The following is a 19332-nucleotide window of genomic DNA, read 5'->3' as shown; positions in this document are numbered from 1 at the left end:
GCTGGTATTCGGGCTCAAGATGGTAGGAAACAACCAATACCCCAACTTTGAATGGAGGGGGGGGGGGGGGGGGGAGGAGGAGGGGTGTCGAATGTTTTTTCTATGAAGTACCCATTTGACGACATTGTCTGAGCTATTGTGGGTTATCAGAGTCCTTAGAAAACAGATGACATTCGCGACGCCACCAACGGTTTCCCCAAGAAGTGACGTCTGATGACGCGTCACTACCCAAAACCGGGTAATGCTTTTGATTGGCTGAAGCACGTTTCCCACGCGGCACGACCAATCAGAAGCACTACCCAGATCTAGCTACTGATGCGTCATCAGTATGGAATTTCTGCGCTCGTTTCTCAGACGTCATTTTGCGGGGAAACCGTTGGTGGCGTGGCGAAATGTCGTCTGTTTTCTCTCCATTTACGGAAGTCACGAGAAGAAACGCATGAGTGGCATGCGAAAGGGGTTGCGAGAGCGACTTGCTTTGCTCACCAGAAATGGAGCGCCTGCTCTGTTTCAGGCTATGTTTTGACCACTAGCTGAAGTAGTTTCTCAACAATTCCGAATTCAAGTCCTCAGCTCCGCTTCTAGTTTAGTAACTGGTTGCCTCTCGCCAGTTGGGGTTTTTAACGGGTCTTTTACGTTGTAAAGGAAAGAAGCTGTGACTGCTACCACTCAAAAGGCAATCATTCAATTTTAGATGCCACGCACATTTCAGGAAAGGGATGGTTTAAAATACCGAGTGCTAACTTCAAGCTTAACTCGCGTTGGAGCTTTAGTAGGAAATCCGTGTAAGCAGTTTTTGGTTCGTCCTTTTCAAACTCAAATACGTCGGAGAAAGGGAGAAAGTATGGCTTCAAAGAATGCTCATCGGCAAATACCAACAGCTGCTCGTACAACTTTGCGGCAAGTTCAGCGATGTTCAATTGTGCATAGCTCTGCTCCGAACGACGGCGCATTTCTTGAAAAAGGTAAAATGTACAGTTTTTTAACATGTAGCTCTTGATCACTGAAGGTGGTTTCACCGTGAATGGTTTCCTCTCATTGAATTTCTTCAGCATATAATAACGATTTGTTGGGAGCTTATCAATTTCAATCTCTGGACACACCTCTTTGGTTTTCACTATTTTTGCAAGGGCATAAGCATGTCGAAACTTTTCTGGCAAGGTTTTCATCAGAGCTATCTCTGCAGGTGTGGCAGAGATTCTCAGCATTCTCCTTTTGACAAAGTTTTCGTCGCCCTCGAGAATGTTGCACGTGTGACTTATGCTGTCGTTCAAAAGATGCCTCCTCTTGTCAAAGTCTTGAACTTTCGTCTGAAGCATCAGGAAACAGCCTGCATCAATGACATTTTCATTCATAAGAAGGATTTCGTTTGTATTGATGTTAGGTGGCCACCATCCGCGCTTGTAAACCGCCGGGACTAAGTCAATGCTCATCTTCAGTTGTTTGTATACTGACCCCATCCAATACACACAAAAGTTAAACACCGGCTTACCGTGAAGGACCTCCATCTTGTCCTCGAAATTGTAGTACAAATTTCCAGATGTCCACAATTCTGTTTCGTTTAAAGCCCGTCTTAGGTACCTGAAAAAATGTTGCAGAATTGGTAGCGCCAGGAAATAACCACCTGCGTCGCAAAACGGCAGATATTCCTTAGAAACTGGAGTTTCTGTAAATCGAAGACACGCATAACCAGTTTCTAGACATTCTTCCGTCATCACAACTGCAGTCTTGTCGTTGAACTTGTCAAGGCATAGAACAAAGTCGAATTCATCTGGACGTCCCACTTTAGTTCCTTCAGCAGAGCTTCCGGAAGGAAAAACTGACATCTCAAACCTGGAATCATATGTGGCTATTTTACCGCACAATGACGCGACAAGAGTGTTGACTTCTGACACCACTGCTTCTACCTCGGTGGCAATCTTCATCGGTCTGAAGTAGTACCTTGTCATGAGGTGCTGGGAAAATCCATCCATGTGACCCTGTAAGCCAAGCACTGTCTGTACACCTTGTGCAGACGTAATGCTGGACGAAGGAAGCATCCTTGGCATGTTCAAAAGAATCTCTTCGAATGCCCTATTCCTTGGGATCTTCGATTTACCCAGGTCATCTTCCTCTAGCATGTTATGACATAGAAAGCTGCAGTGGCGTCGGACAGTATCCAGCGGTCTGTCTTGCAAGTCATCCACGGCATCTCTGTCAGCGCCATATTTCAACAGCAATTCCACTTGCTCCGGAAAGTTGTGATAAGCGGCAAAATGAAGGGGAGTCGAGCCATACATATCTTTCGTATTTACGTCTGCAGCGCCTTCTTCTATCAGTTTTCTAAGAAGACTTGGAATCGGTCTATGCTTCATAATAGAGACAAGCGGACTGCGGCCCCATCTGTCCTTTCGGTTAAAATCCATCTTGTATTTTGCAAAAACGTCAAAAACTTTTTCAAGAAACAGAACAAATGCGGGAGATTCTCTATAAACGTTTTCAGTATCGATATCAGCTCCGCCTTGTATGAGCAAATCCATTATTCTAGAATACATCAAACCCGTCGACACACCTGCGATCCTGTGTAATACTGTATTCCCGAGATTATCGGCTGTTTGTGCGGATACTCCGTATGACAAAATTGTCTGCAAAGCTTCTTCCGAAATGTTCGCATCATCTATCATATTACTCCACGGAGTCCTGCCAAAAACATTCCTGTCGGACAACAGATCCTTTAGAACAGGTAAACTTATAGCGGCAATCTTATCCAACGTGTCCGAAATTTCTTCAAAAATTTCTGACGCTGCGTAAACATGCAAAAAGTTCTCACCCATTTGGTTTTTTGCCCTTAGCTCTACTTCAGGAAAGCTACAAATAATGTATCTCAGCAAAGGAGTATTGTCTTTTCGCGTGGAAGCTAAGTGAAGAACACTGTGCCCAAAGTTGGTCTGGCAATTGATCCTTACACCTGCGTCTACAAGAAGGTGAATCGCTTTTATCAAGTCGGACCTTACTTCTTCAAATTCAGCGACGTCAAACTCCTCAAAATCATCCAGGCGCGATTCTTTACCCAAGGAGATTAAACAATGGAGAGCATTGTATCCATTCAAATCTGCAATATTAACGTCGACGTTGGGCAGGCCTAAGAGCTTTTCTAGGTTTTGGAAACTATCTGTTATAGCAGCATAATGAAGAGGGGTTTGGCCCCACTTGTTTTGTTTGTTGACATCTGCTCCCTTTTCGATCAATATATCAATGACTCTGGAACCTTCCTGAGATGTGTTTATGGCTGCAAGGTGCAGGGGTGTTTCACCTTTTACATTTACATCATGGATGTTTGAACTCTGTGATTCTCGCAAGCATGCATGGACATCAGACACGAGAACTGCGTTATGTAGATCATTATTTCTATTGTCGCGGTTATCTCTCACAAATTCATTTTCATCTGGTGTCCTGCTGATGAGCTCATGATGCCAATAAACATTCTGTAAATTGAACTGCACCTCTCTGGCTGCCATTGCACAGGGAAAACTAACCTGAAGAAAATGGCAAAGGGACTAAACGAAAACATAAATATTATTTACCAAGTAACCTATCGATACCACGATAATATAATTATGTTTTGAAAGATATTATTTTTAGAGCATTGTCAAACAATGATGATGATGATAATTATGATAATAATGACGATGATGAAGATGTTACACTCTGATGGAGTATTACATGAAGAGTATCCCATAGAAAAGAAGACAATGATGAAGACCTGGAAGAAGAAATGCACGTCTGTCTGAGCGAAGCGCTTGCAGATCGAGTAAGAGTCAGTTTTAGAAGTTAGTGCAAAGCAATTTTCAAGGAGTTATAAAAACTCCACTAGAAGGGTTAATTTAACTCCTTGCAGTGGACTTATTTTAACTCCAAAAAGGAGTTTAAAGAACTCTTTTTCAGGAGTAAAAATCACCCCACATTTGAAGTTAATATTGAGGAGTTAAAATAACCCCCCAAAAGGAGTCAACCTGTACCTAATTAAAATTTTTACTCCACTTTCAGAGTTAAAGTAACTACAAAAAGGGTTTAAAATGGCCTTGTAAGGAGTAAAATAACCTCATTTTCTGAGTTATTTTAACTCCAGTCTACGAGTTAAAAGAAGTCTTTTTTAGAAGTAAAAGTGACCCCAGATTTTGAGTTAAATTAGGAGTTAAAGTAACCCCACAAAGGGGTTATCCTGTACCTAAAATTCTATTCTTGGAGTCACTCCTTAAAAATTACTGCATAATTGGAGCTGGAGCCTGGTGTTAATCAGTGATTGTGAAATAAATTCTCCTCATCAGTACCATAGGAAGTATATGGATTTTGGTATTGAGAATATGGAAACTGATCAGGAAGAAGATAACCTTGAACCGTAAGAACCAGAAACACAAGAAAAACCCGCAATTAAACAACTTGTTCCAAGAGCTCCGTGGACTCCGGAGCCTCAGTTGAAAAGCTTCAAATGGGGGAAATTTGTCTGCTATAAGATGTAGGTTGCAAAGAAATCCTCAAGGATAGGTGGCACACCCCAACAGGAAATTTAAGGGTTCCAGCGCCCTATTAAACTGACTGTCGATCTCACTAGAACTGCTCTTTCTACAAGCGCAGTTTCAGTAAGCTTATTCTTAGTATCACTAACAAGTTCAGAAAATTAAAAAAACGTTACACTAAACGCCATATAGCCCAAAAATACTAACAGAAATCCTACCAAATCTTCATGGACGGACATTGTTCCTCCTCTTGGTTTTCTTGGAACCGAGCCCGCAAAAATTATGCTCAATGGCCTTTGCTGTGCATACGTAACTACGTCGTGTAAGAGGTTTTCTGGTGGATTCAGCATGGAGCCGATGGAATGGCCGTTGAAATCGTCTGCTCTTGGAAAGGTTTCGTGGAGATTTCAGAGTGCTTTTATTCTTGGCTTAGTTGGGCTTTCCAGTAAAATATTCCTGGGTAAGATGTTGCTTTTACACGCAAATGATTTACGTCGCCCATTTGGCCTGTTTGGGGCTTAAGATTGGGTTTCCTAGTTGGATCATTATTCTTATCAAGGACGACTCATGCTCAATAAGCTTAATTTTTTTCTGTTTCTCGCACTGCTGTTTCATGATAACCTTTATGGCATCTTTATGGCATCTTTACACACATGGAAGCATCGATCGGTAGACCGAAGACTCAAGCTTCCTTTCTTTATGTGGGGTCAAATATCCGGAATAATCAAGGTCGTGGTGTTTATAATTATGGCTCAGTCAATTCCAAGCGTGCCCATCCCCCCCCGGGTATTTGTCAGGCATTTGTCATTTTGTTTTGGAAAAGCTGCAAATGCCCCACGGTGGGGCCGGGCGTTCATACAAACCCCCATGGTATGTGGGGCTTAAAATTAGGGTGCAAATGCCCAAAAGTGCATTTTCCAGTAAATAAGCTGCGAATACCATATTTATGGCAAATCTTTAATAATATGATCAAACTCTGAAGCACACCCTAGGCAAATCGCTCCCAGCTGCTAGTTATAATTATTGCAAAAAAGATCACATTGATTAATCATCTGATTAATGTACGTCAATGACAGAACTATAGAATTTTAATGATACCTTGTCTTATTTTTGAAGATGTTTAATATAGCAAATGATATAGAGAATACTTCATGGAAAGTGCTGGCGTATGGTATTTATGCACGAGTTGTTGACGTATCAGAAATTGAACGAGTGAGCGCAGTGAACAAGTAAGATTTCTGATACAAAAACAACGAGTGAGTAAACCGTACAAAGCACTGTCCATGTGGTATTGTGTTTATTATATACATACTGAGAAATTCATAATTTTGGCGGCCTTTTTATTTTAAATCTTTCAAAAATGCTAAAATTTGCCGCTACACATTACAGCAAAATGACAACGAAAATGAAGTATCAGCTTTTTAGTAAAAACTTTTGTTAAAAACATAAATGATGGTAAGGATATGAGATAATCCAAGAACTATAAGTAATCTTAACCATTTGTTCTCAATGCACAATTGAAAACGAGTGAATCTGAGTAAAATGGCCGGTTTCAATATAAGCTGAAGCTTAAATGAAAGGCAAAGTAGCTCTGACAAAAAGCACAACAAAAGCTTACGTCTCATTCTCTTTTTCCCTTTCCGCTGTTGTTTCGCTGGCTCTGTACCGTTTTCTTTATCGACAGTGAAATGTTTTCCACTTTTTTAGCAAGAATAACTCTTTGAGTAAAACTTTTCTCGTTAAATGTGTACGAAGTGGCACTGCATTAGCTGCAATAAAAGGCGGGAATTTTGGCGTGAAACTCAAACACCTCTGTGGCTTCTGATTGGATGTATCATTCTTCTCACACGTGAAAATCATCGTTCACGATTCTGATTGGACGTATCATTTTTTCAATGTGGTTAAATGTAATTTAAGCTAAGTTAAACGCGAAACAATGCTGGTCTGGGGTTTCCCTTGTCTCGGTCATGCGCAGTGGTGGGGGATCTGCTGGGGGTCGCGTGGTTTTACAGCTCGGGTTTTGAGGTCAACTCATTTGCGCGTGCACTTTTGCCTTTTCGACGGTGCTTGGCGACTTTGCTCCCCGCCCTTCCCTCCCCCTTTTCCGGTAAGTATGTGGTAAGTATCATGGTTCCACTGTCTTCTGTCAGTGTGACGGTGCCTGGTGGTTGCCGCTCACAGGGTTGTCATGGTTACCCTACGCGCTCGGCTCCGGTGCTCGAGGCCCCACCATCTTTCCAGGCACCTTCCCCCAAGCTCATCTATTGTTGATGAGTTTAACGTGTGAAAACAATCATTCGCTCCTCTGATTGGCTAGAACTAATTTGCGTACGAAAATTTACGACAAAGCTTTTTGGTGAGCATTTCTCAGTATGTATATAGTAATAACAAATGACCAACGCCCTTTGCATGAGTATGTTCTCATCTTGATGGAAACATTGAACTGTCACATTGATTGTACAATACACAAAGTTTGTATTAGCTTTCAAATATCTCTCAGATTTTTTCTAGGCCTTTCTGCCTCGACAATTCACACGCAAAAAAGTGTCTCTTCCTCTTCAAACAATGCATTGATTGTTTTTCCTGCATGTGTGAGCTGATCAGGATGGCGGGAAGGCTGGTGTTTAACAAGAGAAAGTTTGAGCACATTACACCCAGTATCTTAATTTATCTGCACTGGCTCCCCATCAAACAATGCATTGTCTTCAAAATTTGTTAACTACATACAAGGCACTGAGTGAACTTGCACCTGGCCACATTACCAACCTTCTTGACAGATATGTCCCAACGCGATCTGTACGATCCTCTGATCAGTTGTTACTGATTATGGAAAGTTCCATGTACAAACATTGTTTCGTTTGGAGACCATGCATTCAGCATTCGAGTGCCAAAACTGTGGAATTCTGTTCCATTTAAAATTAGATCTGCTGAAAACTTAAACAAGTTTAAATCTAAACTGAATTAACCTATTTATTTTGTTGCTTATTCATAATTTTCTGTGGACCTTAACATTATTGCACTATTTTGTTGTTAATATCCTTGGTTTCTAGCTTTTAGGATATTTGATCTTTATCAGATTTTGCATTTCATTCTTTTATTATTATTATTATTATTATTATTATTATTATTATTATTATTATTATTATTATTATTTTTTACAGTTCCAATACTCAGTTGTATAGGAGCTGCTCATAAGGTCTCTCCTGATTGGTCGCAGAAAACAAGGACATGTTATTCTTTCAATTATTATTATTTCAGTATTGTTTGGAATCAGTGTTAGGCACAACTGGTGACTTCTTTTCTGAGCAGCTGCTACATAACCCCCAATATTTGTTGTTAAACACCATAGAGCCATTTACAAAGCACTATGTAAATAATGAATGATTATTGTTATTTTTTTAATCACAAGAACCTCATCCTAAAATTTAATAAATTATATATTTGGAGTTTCGTGATTTAAAAGAAAAATTTAAAAAAAAATTAGTTTTGAACAGATAAACTTTGTTTCACACTTTTATGCTTGATTAAGGCTTTTGCATCTCTTTTAGAGTGGTTTAACTCTGTGAGAAAGTACAATTATGACATCTTGGAGAAAAATGCGGAGGAAAGACCTGATGGAGTGCCTTTGGTGACAGTTTGCAATCATACGTCTTGTCTTGATGATCCTTGCTTATGGGGTAAGAGAATTTTTGTTACTAAGTGTTTCAGATCAAGTGGTGTCTCACTTAACAAAATTAAGATTAACCACAGGGTATGCCTGCCCTTTATTCACAACACCAACTGCGCGCCCTTGTTTATTGTAGAATACGGTATAATTGAACACAACCATTATGGAAACTTTCTAGTGAAGGAAGTGACTAAACAGAAAAAGGGGCAAGTGGTGAAAATGTACTCCATGGGATTTGTTCAACATGGAATGTATTGTTCTGCTGATGGAATTACATTTGCATCATACAGAGCACCTTTATTGTAAACATGACAGTAAATTTAAATGTAAAATTAATGTCAAACACAAGTCTTCTGTGCTTATATCATGAATAAACAACAATTTTCCATTGAAGCAAGTAGATACAGGTAATGGAAGTTGTATTTGATTGTTTCTTTTACTCCAACATTAAATTTTAAGTTTTTATGGCTAAAGGCTGGTTCCAGATGGTATTGATCAGAGTTGTAATTGGACTTGTAAAGAGCACTTACGACTGAATCAAAATCAAGAATCAGAATGATAAGTACACTGTAGAGTCACAAAATCGATGGTTTAAGATTTGCTAGAATAAGATTGTTTCCATTTTCTTCCAACCCACTTTTGACTCTGCTGCATATGATCTGTCATGGTGAGAACTAAAAACGTTGGCTTTGGAGACCTTTGGAAGCAGAAAATGAAGAATACGCTTTAATAGTACTGTCTCGCTTCCATGCCTTGTGATTAGTTCAGATCATTTTCTTCTGCTTGGGACTACTTGATTTTTGTAGTGCTCAGCAAAAGTGGAATAACTAAACCAATCACAATGCATTGCAACAATCTAGTTTTAACTATACTGTGAGGACCAGAAAGGAAAGCAGATTAATAAAGAACAATGTTTACTCAGATCATAACTCCCTGAGCTTCTGATAAGACTACGACTCTGACGCTTGTTGCCATTAAAAATGAACTCACAAGAAACTCCAGAAAAAGTTCTCATATCATCATGGATGCATTACATAGAATGAAAAAAATGTGACGTTAAATGTCCGTACTTTTACAGACAAAGGCTCTTATCCAAGGAGCTCAGAATACTGAATGACTATTAAAAATACTTTTTAATCTTTTTTATTAATTCAGACCCAGAACAGAGCCTTCAACATTTCATTTTATTTAGACACTTACGCAGAATTTTGTTATTTATTTTCAAGGACTAATGAAAATACGGACTGTTTTAAATACACATAAGAAGGTCAGATGGTGAGTGCTGTCATAAGTGAAGACCTCTTTGTTATGTTGAGCACTGTCAGGGTGTAAAGAAAGTCAGTTTTACAGCTTACCATTTGGGCAAGCTGTAGCTAGCATGTACTAGCCCAAAAGTCATTTTAACTAGCCCGAATTTTAAAAAATTAATATTTTTTTATCAGCGAGATTGATTACAGTTCTTTTGTAATGTTGATTTCCTAAACAATCTTAATTCATTTGCCCGTTGAGGAAGTTATTAGGTACAGTCATCTCCTTCTTAACCACTAACGCCGTTGGGGCTGACTTCAAGGTTTCCGTTACCAGAACTGGCCGACCAGAACAGCTCTGCTGTAAAGGGAATTCCACTTTCATTCAACACTAGACCTCCAGCTAAATCAGTGGGATCAGCCTATTCCTAAATAGTAGAGACTGGTGGGTTTTTAGGGAAAACTCTCCAAGTGAAACCAAGGTTATTTTCAAAACTGTTATTTTGGCCAGCCAGTTCTGACTTGGGTAAGTGCCTCAAAGTTTCAAAGGGGTTGCATTGGGCTCATAGAAAATCAAACAATAATGACTGAAGAACAAAAGCAGCCAACTACAGGTGTACATCAAGTATAGAGATAACTGAAACAATGCTTCAACCCCTACTTGTCTCAATTTGCCTTTTGGCAACTTGAAATAAATAAAAATTTATGGATGGTAGACATAAAAAAATGGTCACCAGAAAAAGAAAAGGAGCAATATCACATGAAGGTCTACACCTTAATGGTTCATCTTTTTCAATGGGCATGATTTAGAGCATTGCAAGTCACTCAACATTTTTGTTGTAAACATTATTTTACCTTGGTGGTGGTAAATAATGTAAAATGTAAATAAACTGCTTGTCAAACATGAAATAAATCATTGATGAGGAATACATGTATCTTGTGACTGGTGCAAAGTTACCGCAGGTCATCTATGCTACCCTATTGACACATTATGCCTTTTGTCAGACAAAATATCTAATTTCATTGGAATAATCTACATTGCCTGCTTTTGTTTCTCTTTACAGGACTCTCGGTGCCCGTGAACTTTTGTTTGCAACTCCGTTTCGTTGTGCTTTTTTCAGTAGAGCAAAGGTAAGTGATGTAATCCCTCTTACTACCCCAGGGCATAAAACAAATAATAATATTATTTATTTCTCATGTTTACAACCAGTTTCCATTAGCCATGTTGCAGGCAAACCAACCTTTAATTTGCATTTAACAAACCATTAAATTTTTTTGTTACTAAAAATAATATAATACAGGTAATTATTATTGTTTGTTGAAAATTTGGATATTAATGCTATAAAGTAAATATAATGCATACTTTACTTCCTTAGTGTAAACCAGCAGGCTTTTGCAGAAAGTCAAAAGTTAATAAAATCATTTTGACATTCTTTCCAGGCAATTCCTGTTGTTAGAGGTAAGTCACTATGAAACAATTTTTCATTTACACTGTATAAAGAAGTCTTACTAATTAAAGAACAATAAAATTTAATTTTAAAAAAATTAAGTCATTAATGTTAAGGAATGTTATGCTGTGAAACAGATCACTTACCGTCAAGACAGGTCAAGCGTAACCCCTTGATGATTTGATTATTATTTTGAAAAATGAGTTAGTTTATTTTAATAGTTGTTCCCGTATGACTAGTGTCAAATTCAGGTCAGAACTCCTGTATGTGTAATGAGCAGTGAATATTTTACGAGAACTTCTCTGTATTTGGTAAGGTTGAAAATCTTTGAATGGAAATTTGTTAGATTACACACATCAACTGCCTCGCGGATGAATTCTCGGCTTATTATTCATGCAAGAATGCAAAGATGAATCTGAAATCTACAACTACCAATGGATATGGAATCTTGGGAGGTACAGTATTCTGACCTTCGCTGACCTGGTCTGACTGTAAGTGAACATTCCATATTCATTGATTTGTTCATGTTGACTGAGTACGATTTTTGAACAGGGGATGGTGTTCATCAGAAAGGAATGGAAGTAGCGCTTGAACGTCTTAATCAAGGAGAATGGATTCATATCTTTCCTGAAGGTAAAATTAATATAAATTTACTATTAGAAGAAAAAGAGATCATTGAATGAACCAATGCACAATCAAACCAACAAACAAATGAATTACTAATCGATGTTGTAAAACTGGCTCTTTTTTATAATAATAACATAAATTCAACAAACACTCATATTGTTGATCTGGACACAAGCACACCACAAAGCCACAGTCAATATTATTGCCAATTGTGGTTGTTTTTCGTAAGCCATAATAGCTTTGTCCTCTGGATACAATAACATTTAAGACTAGGTTAAGAGTACAGTTGTTACATTTTACCCTCCCCGGTCGGTAACTCAATCTTCCCACTTAAACTCGAAGTACTTTTTGTTTCCCTTCAGACAATCTCTATATAATTCAGGAGTGGATCCAGAACTGTCAAAAGGGAAGGCGGGGACACTTAACAGCTCTATTCTAGATACTTTTCTTTTTCTGACAGAGATAGAATTCTATAATTTTAAAATAATACAAAATTTCAAAGGAACCACCCCTAATTTTGCCCATGCAATTTTACCCTTGGAAAAAAAAAGTATGAAGTCAGAAACATTGAATTTATTTATAAAAAGTAGTGTCTATTCTTTGTCTTACATTTATGTCACCCAACTTCAGATTCAGTGTCCATTCCTGTATATTACTCAAGCTTTGTTGCTTTGGATTATTTTAGTTAAAAAAAATGCAAATTAATTAGCGGGTAATTAATTAAATGATCAACCATTTAATTTGCACTATTTGTCATTTTGTTGCAGTTATTTCACTGATAGGACTTGTGTTGATGGTAAAATTCTCTCTTTTAGGTGCCATTAATATGAATGATGCCATCAAGAGACTGAAATGGGGTAAGTTGATCTTAGTTTATGCTTTGACTTAATTCCCGGCCTACCACACTGCTGTGCGCATTGGGCAGCAGGTCTTCTCCACTTGACCCAATCTTGTTTTGTGTCCATTTCCCATCTCAGATGGATGCCCTCCTTAACTGGGTGTTTATTGAATATCTGGGTATCAAATGGTCCAGTAATGCTTTCCAATCCACTATGGGTCCCTTCTTTCTGCTTGTTGAAATCTCTAGCTCCATACTATGATTTTGTGATATCATGGCTCAGCACATCACTTTAATGACCTCTTGTGGTAGTTGCCCATTAAATTGCTCAGAATTGTCCTTGTCTTCATCAATTGGTGTGTAAACCTGCACAATAATGCTCGTATGGAAATTTCCCTGGAGGGGGCCGGGGAATTGGTTACTTAGAAATGTTTGGGTAGGAATGTGCCGCTGGGACCCAGGAACCCTTGGCCTATATTAGACTTAGTTTAGCTGAATTTTGCTACTCTTTGGTAGACTAAACTTCCAAAGTCTCTCCCTATCCTAGAGTCCCTATTTTCCAGAAATTACTGAGGTTGACACTTTCTTTGTTATTAAACTGAGTTGGGGGTTAAATTTTTTGGTGTTGTTTGTACAATTTTCTTCACCCACCTGCTTTCTGAGCGTCCTGTCCATCTCATCTTAATGCTGATTCCCATAACACATATTTTGTAGTGCTGTTACAAGTTCAATTCTCACTGCAGTTGTGCCAAGTTGTGGGGAACCTTGAACAAGGTTCTGTCATTCCTGGTAGCCAGTCTGGTGATTCCATGCTCTTCACAAGATGTAAACTTCCCTCCCTGTAGACTTTGACTCTCATCTTTTAAATCCATAAATCCTTGTGTGTCAGTGTAGATGTGCTTGTCATTGTAGATGTTTAGTAGTAATTTTGAGGTTTTACGTGGGCTGGAATGTTGGTGCCCCTGCCAGAACATCTGCGTCACAGGCTAGCTCCCTATATGCACTTCAGGAACAAAACTTGTGAATGATTTCTCTCCAACGTACTCTGCTTATTCACCCTTTTCATGGTCAGTTTTCCATGCATACTTGACTTTCCTGTAGAACTGGACAATTAATTGGAAAAACGCTTCAAGCCATTCTAATCGGACCCAGATTTACTCATATAATTTTCTGTACCGGTAAGTGCTTTACCCGGCATGTTAGAGTAACCCCAACATTACAGACCGTTTATTACAGGGTGTTCTAGAGGAAATTAGTGATGATCAGTTAGTTTAAAGGTCTTGATCTGCACTCGGTATATAATTAGGATTTTCAATTTTTTTGTTAGGTGTTGGCAGGCTCATAGCAGAGGCCCAGGTCACTCCAATAGTTGTACCATTTTGGCATGAAGGCAAGTTGTTATTATTGCCAAGTATGGTCAAGTAGGTATATCTAATTAGTAAGCTACAAGATAATTGTAAATCTTGTTACAGTCAAACTGGGAAAACCGTGAGCACCAGAAGTATTAATGATAATTATGTTATTGTCTTGCAAGAGAACAGCCAATTGTGCATGAGAAAACTAAACTGCAAGCAAGAACGTTCATTAGTGTGTGGTTTTGAGGCCAGTTCACGTGTCCTGATATTGTTGTGATTGGTCATAACACATGTAACACTCCTGAGATATTTCAAGTGTTCACGGTTTTCACGGTTTTCCCGGTCGTACTGTAAGTCCACTCCCCTCAGGACTTTCCACTCATGTACGATAGTGTCGCCCCCCTCCCCTCCCCTCTTATACGAGGGGAAAAAATTTTTTACAACTCGTACAACTGGACAAGTTATCATGTCGGTGCATCTCATTAGTTAAGGGTCCTCTTCAAAAAGTTGTCGAGTCGTACGAGTAGTGCGAATGGACGAAATTATTGTCGAGTGGACAAATGCATCACATTACATGGTTCGCACTGGCCTTGAAAAGTCCTTGAAAAAGCATCCTGTCCTTGAAAAGTCCTTGAAAATCGAAATCACATGAATTTTGTTTTCTTTGAACAATAGATTTATGGATAATTAATGAATGTATGGGGTTACACGGAAATCTTACCCTGCATGTTCGACTGACCTATAAACAAAATGAAAAAAACTATTACAAACACACTTTGCAGTTCTGCTGTCTGGTTGTTGTATTGCAGGTCAGAAAAGCTCGCTAAATTTAATAATCGATAATCGCCAACGAGCGAGGACAACAATTTTTCTGGTCTGTTTTTTTTTTTTTTTGTTTTTGTTTTTTGTTTTTAATAAAGTGAAGCCAAACAACAAGTCTTTTACCTTAAGACTAAGAGCACTAACTTTTATAATAATGCCTTCAAAAAATTCCTTGAATAGCGATGCGATATATTTCGTCTAATACTTCTCAGCTAGCGATTGAGGTTTCTTTCGCAGTAAGCCTCATGAATTTGACACTAACTATACAAAGGGGATTACGTCCCCTACAGTCTTTATAGACGGGTTGTTCAACATCCCACAGCAGGGGAATTCTTACAGAGTTCTTACATGAGCAAGGGCTGCGACTGGGGTTGTGGCCGAAAGACTAGAAAGTCTAACTGTTTGTAGCCTGTTCCAGGCTCTCAGATAGTGGGGAAGAAGCGAAAGTAAAAGGCACGCGAAGAGTTGGCGGGGTGGGAAAAAGGGAAAAGGAAGGCCCTGCTCTCCCCAGTTTCCTCCTGTTTTATTTTCGTGTTCGTGCTTTTTCAATTCAGCGGCCCCGACTATCTAAGAGCCTGGAACAGGCTAAACTGTTTGTAGATGTCATTTCAAAAGCAGCACTTTTTCGTCAGTTATTTAAAGACCCTGAGTGTAGTGAGTGTCGGTCCGGCCAGGATTTGAACCCGGCGCGGCATACCTCTTGGCAGACCGCGGGGCGCTCATCTAGTGGAGCCCACCGGTTCTGTACCTTAAATACCTTGGTGCCATAGACTTTGTTTCAGTTTTGATCCACATTTTCAACAACTCTGCGTGCATCATACTTTTTCTTACACGGACGCGAGACGACGTATCTTCCTTTGAACTTGACAGTGGCCCCCTAAGAACTCAGCCGCAGGAACTTCGCTTATTCCATTGACCAAACAGGCCATTTTCACGACGGCATGATTTTGGCCAAAAATTGTTATTGCTGTTCTGGACCTGAATAAGAAAACAAATTGATCAAGAAATCAAACGCGATCCTTGGATTCTGGTAGTTGCAGTCAAATGACTGAAATGATCTCTTTGTGAAAATGGCCGATTGACAGAGTTAGAATACTCGGAAGTATTACCGCTAAAAAGTGTAAAAGACTCGTGAACTCTTATTGTCGTCGTGGTTGCTTAAAACCCGGACAAACGGTCTTGATCTGGGTCTTGATTATATTGTCTCAGGATTCTCGTCGAGAGAGTCTGCTCACACCATTCCACAAGGGGGGTAACCATGTCTCTTTAGCGGCCTAATGACAGACCTTCTATTTTCTCTTTTAATGGAGACCATTGAAAGCGCGTATGAAAATAAATGCGAGGGGAGATTTATTGACCGCGACCGCAAGAGGGTGGGTAAACAAGAAAATAGCCCTCGCTGTCCCGCACTCACCAAATTCTCCAAAAAAAATCTCGTGTGGATTGGCTAGTGACTCCTAAACGGTCACAAGGTCGGTTCTCAAGAACTGTTTAAACGCTGAGATAACATTGTGACTGTTTAACCGAGACCTAACTCCCTAGTAATTGTTAACTGATTCGAATGTGGCAGACCGACGAGCAAACATTCAATTTTAGTAACGCAGAATTAGGCCACTTCCGAGTTCCGAAAACCCTCACTTTCAAAATGAGGCGAAATGCACAACCTTTCTTGTGAAGATGAGTTTATTTGCATGAGAATGAAAAACATTTTCATATCAAAGGCTGAGCACTTAACCTCGTTTTGATACAGAGGCCCGGGGGAACTCGGAAATGGCCTATGAAAGAATTTTTCATTAATATGCAGATATCTTTGAAAACTCTTTACAGGAATGGATGATGTTTTGCCTAACCAAAGTCCTTACATTCCGCGAATAATGCAGGTCAGTGAACTAAAAAACTCAGTTTACATGAGTGGCCTTAACTTTATTTTTTCAAATGACAGTCTTTGTAGAGCTGCGAGTTTTTCATTACTTTCCTTAGAAAGAATGGAAGAATTTTTTTGTTAACGGTGTTTCTGAATACAGTGAAACCTGGGTAATTTGGAGACTAAAGGACATGCCATACAGTCCAGCTTATATCCAGGTTTCAATAGAGAGGAGAAGTGTGACGTCACGTTACCACGATAGTACTATTTCTAGATGACAACAAAACCAACGACGACGGCGACGGCAAGGAGAACGGCAAAAAATAATATGTTTATATTAACAAACAACTTTGCACGTGAATCACGCTGTTTTGTACATTTCTTTGCCGTTGTTGCACCACTACGACATGAAACTTCCTAGTTTCACCTTATGGAGTAGGAAAACACAACCACAAAAATTGTCGCTTTTTTTTTTAAACTTCGACAACGATAGATACGGTCCCAAAGAAAATTTCGCCAAGATTTGCCAAAATAAATGAAATTGAATAAGATCGGTGAAGTTTGAAAAAGTGCGAATAGACTTTTAAGTGACTTTATCGGTTTGTTGTCATCCAAAAATTTTGCTACCATGGAAACATGGCGTAACGACTTCTCATCTTTATTTTAAGTGCCTCTCAGAACACGGACATACACCGGTATTTTATTAATACAAGGCCGGGACTCAGAAAGCATACAAAAGTATCTTTAATGAGCGCCATCTGAAGAAAACTTCGCTGTTCAAACGGGTTCAATGAAAAGTATGTTCTCGTTGGTGTATGAAACACAAATTCAAAACCTTATTACTAATTCCTAAAGAAAAAACAAAAGAAATTAATGTTTAACGAGCGGCTAAACTTTACGTTTAAGACACGGCTAAATTTTACGTTCAATTTTTTAGACCAAAATAACCCCAAATCTTAATGTTAGTGCAAGAATGAGTTGATCTTCGTCAAATATTAGAGCTGTTCAAAAAAGGAACAGGAGTGTATTATTATGTTGAAAAACTCTCGGCTTCGCCTCTAGTTTTTAAACCTGATAATACACTCGTGCTTGTTTTTTAAACAGTGCACTGTAGTCAGTTCTTGTCTCTACACTGTCATTTTCCGTCAGCTGTTGAGAAAACCGTTGTCAAGACTATTGTGTCTTGTGTTAGGTTTTCACTGGTCTGCTTCTAGGATAAATGAATAATTCCGTTTGAGGGAAGAAGAAACTGTTCCACGACGTTTTGTTCTTACAAGCCAAATCACCCGTTGACTGAACTTGACAGTGATTTAAAGTAAAAGTTAATCGACAAGCCAAAACAAAGGTATTTTTGACTTAAGCGAAATGTTTGTCTTTTCTCCTGAAGCGAGTAACGGTGCTGATAGGAGAACCAATGGAATTTACAGACACTGTGGAGGAATATAGAAAAGCAAAAAAGACTGCAGTGAGTCAAAATCTTAATACATAACTTGTTTCAGGCGTTTAGATGGTGGGGAGAAAAAAAAAACGAAAGCGGAAGAGGGAGAGTGAGAAAGGAAACATAAACGAATCGTTCGGAAATTTGTTTGGAGCCTCTTTGAGTTTCTTCTGAAGCATCTTCTCTTTTTTGGGGCCCCTATTTGGTTTGAAACCTTTGGAACCTGCTTATTACTAGACTTGACCTAGATAATGTTACTTTTGAGAACTTTAAATCTGTTCTTTACGGTTATTACTCGCGGGCTCTAGCAATAAACTATGACCCAGACTCTCCAAGGAGCTTCAAAAGTATTTGCTTCAAATGTAACACAGCCAGGTTTTTAGACCAATAAATTAGCTGCTGTATGTGATTTAAATTGCTACTTTTATATCCTTTTATTTTTTAGGTCCGCAGTAATTGGCTTTAGCTGTTGCGGTGTCCCTGTCCAAATATTTAAGTTATTATTAGTGTATTGTTACGTTCTTATCACTAGTGTTTGTATATCTTCATTGTTTTTTTTTTCTCTGTATTCTTCAGGGCAAAGCTAATAAAATAAAATAAAATAAAATAAAAATGATATTTGGTGAAAACAGTAAATGGGCACAGTCGTCTTGTAGTGTACATCATGGGGAAAAAAGATGTCACTTTCGGTTATTAGTGCTCTGGTGTTTTACCAAGAGATCTGTTTAAAGGAAGGTGAAGTGTGGCGGAAATGTTTTTTAAACAAAATCATTGCCACACTTGTCACACAAGGTTTGCCGTCTTCTCTCCTCTGCCGTCCTAAGCGTGTAATTTCACTGTTAGTTTAACCAATAGAATGACGCTGGTCCGTCAGTCGTAAGTTATGTGATTGATTCTTGGTCGTGACGCTTACAATGTGAACTGCGTTTGTTGTTGGTTCTCAAACCAAGGGTGTTTTTTCTGGTTGTCCAATTTAAATTCCTCATTTTATTAACCAAAACCAACATTTCCAAATTCTAAGTCGATCTGGGATTTAAGGGGCTTATCAGTCCTCGGAGACTGTTTGAACAGTCTCTAATCTCGTGGGAAAAAAAAAGTCGAAATGATTGTTATATTATTTGTACCTTGCAGATGGAAGCCAGAAAACAGATCACTGATCAGATTCAAGAAAGATTTAAAGAGCTTAAAGAAGAAACACGGCTGTTACATAGTAAATGGAGATGACAGAATTTCCGTAGCGCTATGTTTCTATTAAAACTAATTTATAGCAGAATTTGAATTTTGATTACAAAGCTAGCTTTAGGGTGTATTCATTTTTATATAGTACAGAAGGAAAGTCCAGCTTTTGATTCATTTTGAAACTCTTTTATTTGTAAACGGAGCACGGAGCAATTCAATAAATACCGTATATCTTTAAAATGTCTGTTTGTAAAATTCTCTTCATTTCCACAAAGCTAAGACAAAGCTTGCCATTACGGCTGTATGTTGGAATATTATTTTAGGGCCTGTTTACATGGAGGTGGGGAACCC

General features: G+C 38.8%; 2 protein-coding genes across 2 annotated transcripts; one reads left to right on the top strand and one right to left on the bottom strand.

The window, feature by feature from the left end:
- Positions 1-159: 159 nt before the first annotated feature.
- Positions 160-4723, bottom strand: LOC140944069 (uncharacterized). Its single transcript, XM_073393181.1, has 2 exons — positions 4715-4723; positions 160-3515 (listed from the first exon to the last, which is right to left on the bottom strand). The coding sequence occupies exon 2, from the start codon at positions 3495-3497 to the stop codon at positions 681-683; it is 2817 nt and encodes a 938-aa protein (XP_073249282.1). The 5' UTR covers positions 3498-3515; positions 4715-4723; the 3' UTR covers positions 160-680.
- Positions 4724-4811: 88 nt separating this feature from the next.
- LOC140944305 (tafazzin-like) lies at positions 4812-19075 on the top strand. Its single transcript, XM_073393461.1, has 11 exons — positions 4812-4956; positions 8045-8173; positions 9390-9438; positions 10475-10541; positions 10851-10869; positions 11411-11491; positions 12301-12342; positions 13651-13713; positions 16328-16380; positions 17752-17829; positions 18934-19075. Exons 1-11 carry the CDS (start codon positions 4845-4847, stop codon positions 19024-19026), a joined length of 786 nt encoding a protein of 261 aa, XP_073249562.1. The 5' UTR covers positions 4812-4844; the 3' UTR covers positions 19027-19075.
- Positions 19076-19332: the final 257 nt, after the last annotated feature.

Source organism: Porites lutea, chromosome 7 (assembly GCF_958299795.1).
Source record: "Porites lutea chromosome 7, jaPorLute2.1, whole genome shotgun sequence".
Classification (NCBI taxonomy): Eukaryota; Metazoa; Cnidaria; class Anthozoa; order Scleractinia; family Poritidae; genus Porites; species Porites lutea.
Note: the sequence above shows the minus strand (reverse complement) of the source record. Positions and strands in the feature narration are given on the sequence as shown.